This window comes from Heterocephalus glaber, unplaced genomic scaffold, assembly GCF_053883595.1.
Source record: "Heterocephalus glaber isolate CG9 unplaced genomic scaffold, H.glaber_assembly_v1.0 deba00001635, whole genome shotgun sequence".
NCBI lineage: Eukaryota > Metazoa > Chordata > Mammalia > Rodentia > Bathyergidae > Heterocephalus > Heterocephalus glaber.
The window spans coordinates 41,295-54,259 of record NW_028258393.1 but is presented as its reverse complement, the minus strand read 5'-3'; the positions used below and the strand labels follow the sequence as shown (position 1 = coordinate 54,259).

Here is a 12,965-nt window from a genome sequence, read left to right as displayed (position 1 = left end):
GTTCCAGGGACACTGAGAGGAGAGGGCTCCTGGGTAGCGGGATCAGGTTTAGAGTTGTGTTTTAACTTTTATAAAAACAGGCTTGTCGTCTGTGGAGAAATAGCCTGCGGTTTTACAGGGCCGGCGGGTGGGGTCAGCACTGCACACTGCACTGTAGAGCACACAGATCAAACCCAGCACGGGAAACTGCAGTCCTGTCCCTGAGTGCTCAGGGTCTCTGTCGCTCCATACACTACTACTTTTCCAGTCATGACTACTACTTTTCAATTTTATGTGGTAAATGAGGTGATGTTCAGAAGCCCCATGAAGAGCACATTTTTTAGTCTTAACTTTTTTTAGAATTTCAGTATATTAAGTTGGTGTAAAGATTCTCCAGGACTGGGGATTTAGCTCAGTGGCTCCGTCGCTTGCCTTGCAAGCTCAAGGCCCCGAGTTCGATCGCCGGTACCAAATACAAACCAACCAACCAACCAACAAAACACCCCAGGACTCTCTACTTCCCTCAAGCTGGTTCTCCTCCAATGGGCTTTACGGTCACGATTCTGAAGGACATTCTCTGGAGTTATACACATGGACCCCAGGGAGAGATACCACGGCAGGACCTTGAGTCAGATTTGATGGAGCAAGGATGAAACAAAACCAACTCGGGCCAGGGAATTAGCTCAGTGGTGCAGCTGCCTCCCTCGCAAGCACAAGGTCCTGAGTTCAATCCCCGCTACTGGAGGGCAAAAAAACACGTGAGGCCAACAAAATGAATTCCAACACCTTGCCTGTTTCAGGGGGAGGATCAGCTGGTTAAACAAATGATTCAAGTTTTTGATTTTCGGGAGGCTAGAGCTTGAACAAAGTACATTTAAATGAAGCAGAAAGATAAATAGTAAGAACAGAAATGACTGATGTAGAAGGATAAAAATCAGCAGCACTCACCAAGAACTCCCAAAGCTGGTTCTTCCAAAACATTAATAAAATAAGCCATCACTAAGCACGTCTGGCCAATAAACACTAGTGTTGAAAAAGGTAACATCACAGATGTATGAGTTTCTTTTCCTCCAACGAACTATACAGAGCACTGTGCTACCCTAGGTTAAAATTCAATGACACGAATGGCTTTCTAGGACAACCAAAAGTACCAAACTGACTTTGAAGAGAGAAAATCTGAAAATCATCAATGGTCATAGAAAAAAGCTACACGGCACTTAACTTTCCAAAAACAGCAGCAGGGCAGGAGGTGCAACTCAGTGCTAGAAAACTTGCCTAACTTGGCCTAGGCTCTGGACTCAATCCTCGGCACTGCAAGACAGAAACGAGACAAAACACCAGCAGTCTGCACTCAGGTTCTGCCAAACTTCCAGAAGCACATTATTCTTCTGTTCCACAGCGCAGAAAATGATGACAAGTTTCCCGATGTAATCACCAAGGAGAGCATAATTCTAATTAGGAGCTCACAAAAAAGACGGGAGGAAAAAGAACTGTACAATCTCATTTACAAATATGGACACCAATGCTCTAAACAATCAGGCAGCACACGGAAACTATCAAACTAACCCAAAGTGCCTTTGGAAGTGTCCCGGGATATCAGAGAAAAAAAAAAATCTAGCAACGCAGTCGCGGCGGCGGCGGAAGCCCGAGTGACCCCCCCACCCCGCCCCCGGCCCCGGTCACCCCCGGCCCAGGCCCCGGCCACAGGCCCCGGCAGGCGCCTGGCCCTGGGTCTCGGGCTCCTGCGCCACCCCCGCCCGCGGGGGCCCGAGAGGAGGGGGCGGCCGCCTGCCCAGGCCACCTGCAGCACAGACCGCTGGGCTCGCAGGCCGGGCCAGGCCGGGTAGGATATCTCTCCCGCCCAACGGGGACAGGACCCGGGCCGCTATGGAGCAGCTGGGCAACAGCGGGGGCGACCGCAGTGCGGCTTCCCAGAGGGGCGGCCCGCCTCCCCGCACCGGGACTCCCGCGCTCACACCACCGACCTAGGAGAGGACACCGCTGAGGCACAGAGAAGCAAGCTGGCGCCCCGTGCGGCTCCTACTCACCCGCCAGGCTCAGCTCCCCCTCCGTTTCCGCCCACGTCGCAGCTGCCCGCAGCCAGCGCGGCTCTCAGCTCGGAGACGCTGGGCAAAAGGTCCCGTGCTCCCACGGACAGACGGCTCCCCGCTAACGCGGTCAGGGCGCACGCATCCGCGGGGGGGGGGGCCCGGGAGTCCAGGAGAGGAGCCCTGGGAGTTGTGGTCCAGCAGTCTGCATCTTTGCTGGGCGCCACCTCCATGGGCCAGCTGCAGGTGCTCCAGCCTTTCTCGCTGCCTCCTCTGTCTCCTCAAGGACTCGTCTTCCACTCCTGGATGATGGAGGAGTGTTTCCACGAAAGACCTGGACAGCCTCTCCCCTTCTTGGCATTGCACACCAGCGTTCTTCAAGGGTGGAAACGGTGGGTCACTCCTGTCATCTCAGTGCTTGGGGAAGCTGAGGCAGGAGGATCTCCACTTCAGCTCAGCTGGGGCAACTCAGTGACTGCGTAACACCCCGGCTTGCGATACATCTGCATATATATGCATGTATATATACTATGTATATATATGGACATGCATATATACATTTGGACACAAGGTCTGTCTGTCTCTCTCTCTCTCTCTCTCTCTCTCTCTCTCTCTCTCTCTCTCTCTCTCTCTCTCCATATACACATAGGCTGGGGATGGAGCTCGGTGCAGAGACCCTGGGTTCCATTCCAAATATTGAAAAACAATTATTTCAAAGTGAGGTACTGGGACCAGTAGCTTCAGCATCACGTAGGAACTTGATAAAACTGCACGTTCTCCTACCTACCAAGGCTATTTTGTTTTTGCTTTGTTGTCTCTTTCTTTTGGTGGCACTGGGAAAGGAACCCAGGACCTCACATTTGCTAGGTCAGAACTGTACCACTGAGCTACACCTCTAGGTCTACTTGGTTTGACCGTATTCAAAGCTCTGAAGGGGGCCAGGGATCTACCTCAGTGGTTCGGCTGCTTACCTCACAAGCAGAAGGTCCTGAGTTCCATTGCCAGTACCAAAACAAACAAGCAAACAACAACAACAAACTGGGAAGGTGGGTCATGACTTTGCGCTATAAAACTACCTTGAGAAGTGGGCTCATTGGCAACCCATTTGAGATCCCTCCTATCTCTCAGAAGCTATTCTTATTCTGCATTCCTATACCCCAGTATATTTTTCCTATTCTTAAGCTCCGTTGTTCTTTAGAATTCATTCTTTGATTTTGGGGAACACACACTCAGACTATCTGACATCTACCATGTTGGGAGTTAGCATCTGTTCCCTCTATGTCATGTGTTCCTCCTATTACTTGGTGCACTATATCAGGATGGCTTGGGCAGATGTGAACACCTGAACTGCCCACCTGTATCCTCTGAGACTCTTATTATTACAGACAGCTAAGTTAAGTAGAGATATTCTAGACAGTCAGACAGGACTAGGCCCTCAAAGACGTCAGTGCAGAGGATGAGAACACATTACAACTGTGGGTGGAGGTTCATTCATTGAAAGCCAGGCCTCATGACAACGATGAAATGACTACATGTAGTTCCCCGGGGATAAACAACAAGGATTGATATTCTAAATAGGCATATCACTTGGGCAGGGGACCAACACCTTAACCCATCCTTTCCAGGAAAGGTCCTTGTTCTTTCCATGCACACTTGGTAGGTGACTTGCTTCCCTATTGGATCAATATTACCTAAGTGACTCTACTTGCAATTGCATTGGTTGACCATAGTTTTGTCCCACCTTATGCCAACTCATGATTTTGGTGTCTAAAACTTCTTTGAAAAGTGGGCTCATAGACAACCCACTTTCTGGGTCCCCTTCTGTCCCAGACAGAAAGTATCCTTTTCTCAATAAATATTTCCTACTCTTAACCTCTGTTGTTCCTAGAATTCATTCTTCCATTTTAGAGAATATGAACTCTGCATATCAGACATCTAACAGGTTGGGAGTTATAGTATTTCCCTTATATAATCTGGAAGTCCTTATGTCAACCCTAGATCATTAGGATGACTTAAAGCCTTGGTCACTCTGGCCCAAGAAACAGACCCACAGACAGATTCTGGGTCCAAGACATCCAAGCCACAGTCCCGGCAGCCCAGGTTCTGAGCCTCAAGGGACCAGGGAATCCCAATATTTGGGTGCAACTCTCCAACCAGGGACACTGTGGCCCTGGAGGTCCTGAATCCAGTCCTGTTTCCCTGCTCTGCACGTATAACAGGGGCACCCCACGAAGGAAAGTCCAGCTCAGAGAGCAGGTGGCCCTGGAGGGGCAGGAACGAGGGACCATCTTTGTAGGGATGGCTTCAAACTGCAGGATGACAATGGAGTACACAGACCCAACTGGGTGGGGACATCTACCCAGGCTCTACTCGCTCTACATCTCCCCGGGGCCTCACAAGACTGTAACACAAATAGTATCCTCATCCACTGTTAGGAAACTGAGGCACAGGTGAACAGAGCTGGTTCCCAAGGCTGTCACACTACTAAACAGTAACAAGTTCAAAGTTACTGATCTAGTGAAATGCAAAAAACCACCTCTACACATCTACTTAGGGCCATTCCACCAAAATATTTCTTTTGCCAACAGGGGGAAACTAGGGTCATCACTATCCACCCATTCAGTCCATAAAGATCACAAACCATACTGGGCATATTCAACCTATTTGTGCCTAGAAAAAGTAAAGTGAAAAGCATAAATTCAGCTGCTTCATTCACTGTTGAATAATTATGGATTGTTTGTTCAGTGAGGTCTTAACATTACATCCATGTTTCCCGTCCCTTGGTGACAGATGAAGACAAAGTGGTAGCAGTGGGGTCACGCATACCTGGCATCCAAAGGATAACAGAGTGCATATTTGGGCACCACTCAGACGGGGGAGCATCTCCCCAGTGACAAACCCTCACTGTGCAGCAACAAATTACAACTCTAATTTATTAGAATCCAAGACTCCATGGCATGTCCAATTCAGCAAGAAGACCTCTCATCTGGGTAAGCGGGGTCTGAGAGGTGGTCTATGGAGGTGGGAGTGACAGTGCAGGCCTACAGGCTGTCCGGGAAGGGGGAGGCAGCAGGGGGAGTATTCTAGAAGGGGGTCTCGCACTCTGGGCTGCGGGGTGGATGGCACCGGGAGCAGTACTCCACGGAGAGGCTGTCCTGGCTGGGCTGAAGACCGATCAGGGGAGCCAAGGGGCCCTGGGCACAGAGCGCCTCCAGGAGGTTGAAGTTGGTACAGCTGCCCTGGTGAGAAGAGCAGAGAGAGGGGAGATGGCTGAGTGCCCCTGGAACTGGGCCAGAGGATGCAAGCACCTGGCTGGAGGGTGGGCCTGGATGAGGCACCTTCCCTGGTGCTGCCCTCCAGCCTCCACTGCCTCCAGGCTCAGTCCAGGTATCTGACAGCAGGCAGGCTGGGGGCTGAGCAGTGGATCTGAAAGGGGTGCCAGTCTGCATCCTTGGAGGGGAGGTGGGAGCCAGGCCTGGGCTTTGTGACCAGGGACAGGTCACATAAACTCTGCAGGTTTCTGTCTCTGGTGTGAACTGGGAAAGTGCACACAACTTTCCCACAGTTGCTGGGATGATTCATTGGGGACACCAGAACACCCGGGCATAGATTTGAGCCACAGGAAACTTTGGCGACCCCCAGCCCTGAGCATCACACCTCCACAGAGGACGCTCATAACCATGTGGATTTCCCCGTGTCCCAGGAAAGGGCTGAAATGGATCTTTACAACCTGGTGTGTCCCCCAACCAGTGTGTCCCCCCAGCACTTGCCCCAACGCAACCCTGAGCCACAGTCCCAGAGGACAGGGGTCAGGGAAGAGCAGTGCCCACTGTGTCCACCAGGAGGGTCCCTGTGTTCTCCTTATCTGGTCACTGGGCTGAGACCTTATCAGTGGCACCTGGTGGCAGCTGGGGTGACCGAAGTTACACAAGGTCATGGTGCCCTAAAAAGCAGATTGGGAGTTATGGCTTGTGTCTAGGTGTCCCCCCAAAGCCTCATGTGGTCCTAGAGGAGGGTCTCTTTCAGAGGTAGCTGGATCTAGAGTGTGTGATACTGGGATTAAGGGCGTGTGATTACTAAGTCAGTCCACTGATTGGTTTGGCATAGTTCTGGGTGTGAGTGCTGCCTGCCCCAAGGCTGTGTAGCCTGGGTGGACTATAAGGGACAGAAAGAGGGTCCTTCCTTGTCTCTTGCTGCTTGCTGTTTCTGCTGACGTCTGCCCACCATGAACTGTGTCTTGTCTGTGATTCCTCTTGGCCATGCCACCCTGCCTTGGAGCCAGCTGACCATGGACTGAAGCTTCTACAAAGTGTGAGCTAAATGAACCTTTCCTCCTTTAACTTCGGGTGTGGGATGTTTTGCCTCAGCAACAAGAAAAGTAACTAAGACACAGGGGCAAAAAGGAAGGGCAGGGCCAGGACTCGGCCTCCAGTAGCGTCAGGACCAGAGCTCCTGACAGCTCTGTCCCCAGGGCCATGCTGAGGCCCTATTCTGGATGCCCTGGGGAGGCTGGCACTCTTGGGTGTCTGGGAGGTCAGAATGTTTGGGCCACAAGTTAGCTAACAGCAGGTGTTGGAGGTCAGAGGTTGGAGGCATGTGAGCAGGACATAGAGGGTGTCAAGGGGCACGGGTGTGGGCATGTGGCTGGGCAAGAGTCCCAGGATAGGGTAGGGTAGCACGTGGGCACAGAGAGGGTAAGGAGGCCCATGTTGAGCTCAAGGGTGTGTGCTTGAAACCAAGGCAGAGGAGTGGAAGGCAGAGATGGGACAGGAGTAGCCTGGCCCAGGGTGGGGGCACACTGGCTCCATGACCAAGTGCTGGCCTCTGGGTCCTGTGGGTGGGCAAGGATGGCCCCACAGTTAGAACTGGCCACTGGTCATGGTGTCCTCCCTCTTTACAGGGCAGTTAGTGGCTTCTCAGTGTCTCTAGCAAGGGCTGGCTTCTTAGCAGTGCTATGGGGAGACAGAGGCAAGAAGCTCCCAGGTGGAAGCCACAGATCCTGGGGCTGGGCTAGGCTGGGGTGGGGTGAGAGGGCGAGCTCCCCTGGGTGCTGCCCTGCCTGGCCAAGGTGGGGGGGGAGGTCTTGAGCTGTCCTCTGGTACCACAGGATCCCTGCAAAGTCCACGCAGCCATGTCCCCTCAGAGGGCTCCAGAGCTCCTCTTCCCCAGAGCCCCAGCTGGGGTCGTGGTCCCCAGCCCCTCACCTCCGGGCCCGTGTTCTCACACACGCCACGGCATGCACAGCAGCACACGGCAATGGTGAGGCACGCGGTGTCAGGTGGCGGGTCTGGCGCTGGGGCCAGAGGTGGAGGAGAAGCCAGAGGAGGAGGAGGACGAGGACGAGGATGAGGACGAGGACAAGGACGAGCAGGTTTCTTAGCTCTCGGCTTCTACAAGAGAAATTCACCTGTTCACATCCCTATCTGCAGCCCTTGGGGAGTGGCTATCCGCATGTGGGGTCAGCTAAGGATTTGGGATGATATAAATGACAGTGAGCATCACTCACTGGGGAGGGCCCTGTGTGGAGTGACAGCCAAACTCCTTTGTTCCAAAGTCTGCCTCTGCCCCACCTGCCCACAGCCCCATGGTGGAACCTTGGTCTCCTGAGGTCACCCTGGCTGGCAGAAGCCTGGCAGGGGGCTGTGCAAGGATCAGAGCACTGGCAGGTGACTGTCCCCTCCCCCTGGGCCTGGCTTTGCAGTTGCCACCTCCCCAGACCACGGTGCAGCAAGCACAGGTCCCAGGCAGCACCCTGTCTCCTGACACCCCTAGCCAGGTCCCCTGGCCCAGCCACTTAACACTTCTGGTCCCATTCAGCTGAGCCCCAGACTGCCCCTGCCCCATCCCTGTGCTCCTTTGGGGACAGCCTCCCAGCTCAGCCCCCAGATGCCCTCCATCCTCAGCCCTGTACCCCCAAGGCTGTGCCCAGCCCAGCCCAGCCCTGGCCCCGGAGGACATAGAGATGAAGACAAATCCAAAGGAGCCCAGCGCAGCCAGGGTGGACACAGGGCCAGCTCTCCTTTCCCAAAGCCCTGAGCACTGGATCCCAAGGAGAACATAAAGCAACACAAGCAGACATTCTTGGGAGGTAGTCTTCCCTGTTCCAGGATCCTGGGGCACCCTCACCCATGGGATTCTGGCTGGGTTGGGGTCTGGGTTTCTCATGGCACATGCTAGGCTCTGCTGGCTCAGGGCAGATGGGAAATAGCCCACAGGCTGGAGCAGGGGGCTGTCCCATGTCCTGGTCCCTGGCTGCAGAGGGACTCACCTTCCTGCAGCACAACCACCAGACCCACCAGAGCACCATGGGGATCAGCAGCAGCCCCAGCACTGCTGTGAGCAGCAGAAGCGCTTTGCTTGGCATTTTTTTGGGTGGTTTCGTGAGCTGGGGTGGGCTGGTCTGGGAGACAGCGATGTCCAGGGGTCGAGGAGTGACTGGGGCTGGAGTCGTTGTTTTTGTGGTCGATACCATTGGTGATGGTGGACGCAGCCTGGGGCGCCTAGTGGTGGTTGTGGGGGGCCGATTCTGCAGGAGGAGATTGTCATGTGACCATGGCCAGCACACAGACAGCATGAATTGCAGGTGGCAGGAGAGCAACTGGAGCATCTGCTCATGGCTACCCTCTACTCATCTTTGCTGACACAGCTCGGACAGATTTCAGCATCCCCAGAGTGGTGAGGGGCCGGCCCTGGTCCCCAGGCTGCAGGACACACTTCTGCTCTGCTCAGGGCTTTGCACTCAGCCCGGACAAGGAGGCCTAGGAGACCCTGCATGACCCCAGCCTCCCTGCTCACCTCGGGGCCAGTACAGCTCGTCCTGAGGACACAGAGAGCTACAGGTGCCATGTTGGGGAGGCCGGGCTGCTGGGGACTCAGGGGAAGACAGGAGACCCCAGGCCTCGCCGCCCATCTCCTGGCTCTGTATCCTGGGCTCACCTCACCCTCTCTGAGCCTCAGTGGGCCCCTGTGCAGAGGGGTGGGAGCCCCTCCTGCCTGGGGAATTGGCTTAGAAGGCTTAGGGTGTTCCCTCCTGCCTGTGAGAAAAGGGACAGGGCTGGCCCTAATTGTCACTCACAATGAGGGCCCACGGGCTGTCTGCCCAGCCTTCCCGAGTCACGCGCTGGCTCAGAGGAGGCCGCTGAGGTTACTGGTGGTTCTGTGTGCTGTGAACCCTACCCTGTCCATGCAATCAGTTCTCACTGTCTGCACAGCTGCCCTCTGGCCTACATGGGACCCCCTGCCTCTGCCTCCCCAGGTGTATGTGCGCCCAGGGCAGTGCTCGGCACAGCCCAGGACACAGCCTCCAATACTCACACAGTCGGCGGTGGCCTTCACCCTGATGCTGCGGGCAAGGAAGTCCCTCCCACTGTTCAGGCTGACTTCCACTGTGATGTTCCTGATGCACAGGAGGGACAGACAAGGGACCCGACCTATGGGGACCAGGACCTCATAGCTCTGCTCAGGACAATGACTCTGAAAGTCACACATTCAGGGTGACCAGAGGGAAGTCACATGGGTCATGAGAGCTGGTTCCCCAAGTCACTGTGAGGTCAGCCTCAGCAAGGGCTGCAGCTCAGGCAGTGAGTGGCCCTCACGGCAGATGGTGCCATCCTGGCCGTGGCTGAGGGACCAGGGAGGTCTGAACAGCATCACCGTCACACTTCTATCACGCGCTGTGTGGTCCTGGCCGGGAAAGGTGACCCGGAGGAAAGGCAGCCATGTCTGGCCCAGCCTCTCCTGCACCTGCCCTCTGCAGTGCCTGGGCTTCTGTGCTTCCCTGGGCACCTTGAAGGTCACCCACAAGGGCAGGTGGGGAGGGCGCCTCAGTGCAGAGCAGGCCAACCTCAGGACAGGAGACAGTGGCAAACAGAGGCCACACTGTCCTTGCCCCTAGGACCCAGAACCATGGTGACTTACTGTCCAGGTTGCACTGCCTGTGGTTTGGGACAAATTATGGTTGTCATGTTCATCCTGATCGGATGTTCATCTAAAAGAAAAGGACACAAGCGGACATCACTACACAAGTCACCTACCCTGCTACCACTGTCTTCTGGAAAGCAGAGGTGCTGGCTTAGACTGATAGAAGGGGACAGGTATTTGATGGTTCTGATACATTCTTGTGCTGTGAGCCACGTCCACTAACATCACTTCTTCCTGAGCATCTGATGTTCGAGCTCAGAGTAACCAGACAAGCAGCAGCCAGGGAATGTTGGGAGTAAAGTGTGTTCTAAGCTGTGGGGCTGTCACATGCCAAGGCCCTGAGGCAGGAAATTCAGAGATCACTGAAGAGGGAAGGACAGGAGCCCAGAGGTGGACACTGAGCAGAGAACAGGGTTTTGCTCCTGGTGCAGTGGATCTTTGTGGGTGCGCAGATCCTGGGCACCGTGTGGACAGCAGTCATGTGGGACTAGCTGGGGGACTGGGTGTGGGGTGGGCTGAGATGACCAAGGGTGACCCTGGGATTTGACCATAGGGACCAGGTGGGGTCATTACTGAGCCGGGGCAGCCCGCGGAGGAAATGGGGATGTTTGGTGATTTCTGTTTCTCCCCTTCTCTTCCTTCCTTCCTTTTTCCTTCCTTCCGTCTTCTCCTCATCTATCTTTCTCTGTTTCTGTAAGAGCTTGGAAACTCAGAAGAGTTCCTTAACATGCAGCAATAGAACCTTCCCTATACCTCCTGAGCCCTGGTCCAGGTGAGTGCCGAGCCACATCCTTGGGCCCCTGCATGCAGCCCTCTGCCTCAGGCTCCAGCTTGCCAGGTCCCCAGTGTCCCTTCTGCTAGCTGGAATGATGGAGTCAGAAGGACTCTCAGGTCCTGCCATCTGTGCTTCTGGGAGGCTAGTCCCGCCCTGTCCCTTCTCCTGACTCTGGCTTCCCCAGGCACAGGTGGGGACAGACAAGGTCCCTCCTGACCTCAGCCCGATGGTGGAGCAGCATGACCTATTCTCCCTTCAGCCAGGTTGTGCTGGGCTCTCTGCTTCAAGTAGTAGTTCAATTTCTCATCATCCAAAGGTAGAATTTTTGTTACTCATGTTAATTTTAAAATTTCATTTATAAGATGATGTAGTTGTCTTTTTAAAAAATAGTTGTATGACTGTCAACATATTCTTTTTCTAGTAATATGTAATAAAATTTAAAAGTATGATCTGTATTTTGAACTTAGCTTTTTCACATTGCACTTTGATGTTTTCAAAAAATTACACTTCCCCTCTCTTCTTCAGACTTCCACATAAATAATGGTGGTAATAATATTGTCTATACCATATTTGCTATGAATTCTAAGTGAGTTAAACTATGCACTGTCTTAGGACGTTGTACTTTGCAAGCATTATAAAGAATTAGTTTTATTTTTTAATTCAATTTAATCTTTTTGAGACAGGGTCTTGTTGTGTAGTTCAGTCTAGCCTTGAAGACACTGTGTATCCCAGGCTGGCCTCGAACTCATAGATCCTCCTGCCTCAGTCTCCTGAGGGCTTGGATTATAGGCCTGCACCACCACACTATGCCACTATGTTTCTTGCTGATTTTGAGCAAGTTACTTAAACACATTGAGTTCTACCTTCTTGAACTGTAAAATGAGGACAGCAACAATGCCTGTCTCACAAGATTAGACGAGAATCAAGTAATTTAATATATGTACAACTTTTAGAAATGTGGGCATGTGGCTTCCGATGCCAGGCGGGCGGGGGGCGGGGGGCGGGGGACTGGCCGGGCGAGGGAGGGGAGTAGGGGTGGGAGGGGAGGGCGGAGGGGAGGGTAAATAGTGGGCCGGGCAGGGAGAAGGCGGCGGTAGCGGAGGTGTGAGTGGATCCGGATCCCCGCAGGTGGATTTTCTGTTCCCTTCTCCCTCTTTCCTTCCTCGACTTGAGGTTGGCACCAGGGGGCGGCGTTCAGGTGGCGGCGGCGCCAGGCGCAGCGCAGGGGTCACGGCGACGGCGGCTGAGGGCTGGAAGAGCAGGCTTCCTTCCTCGCGCGTCCTTCCCGGGGCCGCTCCGCGTCAGGCACGGTGGAGGCGGCGGCGGGGGCGGGAGCGGCGCTGACCTTGGAGCCTGCGGCGGCGGGGGGACCTCGCCCCTCCTCCCGGTCGCCCCGCACAGCAGCGGGCGCTCTTGGCTTTGCCATCCCCCGACCCTTCAGCCCCGGGACTGGGCGCCTCCGCCGGCGCAGCTCGCGGAGCGGGGGCCGGTCTCCTGCTCGCCTGTCGCGCCTCCACTTCGGATAACCAGCGCTGGAACTCGTCGGGCTCCGAGGGGGACCCGGAGACGGAGCCCGGGCCGCCTGTGGAGCGCTGCGGCGGCCCTGAGCAAGGTGAGCCTCCGCGGGCCCGCAGACCGTCCCGGGGCGGGGGCTGCGGAAGGTGCCGGGGTGCGGGGCTGACGGCGCCGCTGGAGCGCCTAGGTCAGGGTGGGCTGGGGAAGCGGGGAACTGCCCTACTCGCCTTCCCTGCGGCTTGTGAGCCGCTGAGGACCGGGAAAGTGGGATCCAGTTCGGGAGATGCGCTGCAGACCGCCACTCGAGTCCCAGCTGTCCCGGGCGTGGGAATTTGCGTTGGGCTAAGGCGGCATCCCAAGTAGTACAGGGCCGCGGGGAGGGGTGGGGTGGTGGTCCTTGTGGCGGTTCAAATCTGACCTTTCTAACTAGGTGAGTCTGGAGGTGCTTCTCGGAATAGGTTCGGGGGACTCTGCTGCCGAGGCTGTATAGACAAGCCAGTTGACTCGGTTTGGACCCGCAATCTGAGGCGGTAGTCATTTTCGGTGTAGTGCGAGGTATCCGTGTGGAGCGCTTGTGTACTTTCCCCGTCCCTCCTTACCCCGTTTCAGAAAAGAACTGTTTAATTGACACGTGGTGCCTTGGGTACAAAACTATTAATAGTAACTTGGAGCTTGTCAGATTGGAGACCAACCTTTAGTCCAGAAAGAAGAGTAGCATTTAAAAAAAT

The 12,965-nt window shown here is 54.8% G+C and overlaps 1 protein-coding gene across 1 annotated transcript; it reads right to left on the bottom strand.

Annotated features, from left to right (window-relative positions):
- Positions 1 to 4,718: 4,718 nt before the first annotated feature.
- Positions 4,719 to 11,171, bottom strand: LOC147822394 (uncharacterized). Its single transcript, XM_087196873.1, has 4 exons — positions 9,342 to 11,171; positions 8,296 to 8,553; positions 7,232 to 7,417; positions 4,719 to 5,266 (listed from the first exon to the last, which is right to left on the bottom strand). Exons 1-4 carry the CDS (start codon positions 9,513 to 9,515, stop codon positions 5,111 to 5,113), a joined length of 774 nt encoding a protein of 257 aa, XP_087052999.1. The 5' UTR covers positions 9,516 to 11,171; the 3' UTR covers positions 4,719 to 5,110.
- Between the last annotated feature and the right edge of the window lie 1,794 nt (positions 11,172 to 12,965).

Bases quoted from the DNA above. Each gene is read 5' to 3' on its own strand.
- LOC147822394 (XM_087196873.1), bottom strand. From the start codon at position 9,515: ATGTGTGACTTTCAGAGTCATTGTCCTGAGCAGAGCTATGAGGTCCTG. The intron at 8,554-9,341 runs GTGAGTATTGGA...CTCCTCCTGCAG, and splicing joins TGAAGGCCACCGCCGACTGT to AATCGGCCCCCCACAACCAC. The intron at 5,267-7,231 runs GTGAGGGGCTGG...TCTTCTCACCAG, and splicing joins GTGAGAACACGGGCCCGGAG to GGCAGCTGTACCAACTTCAA.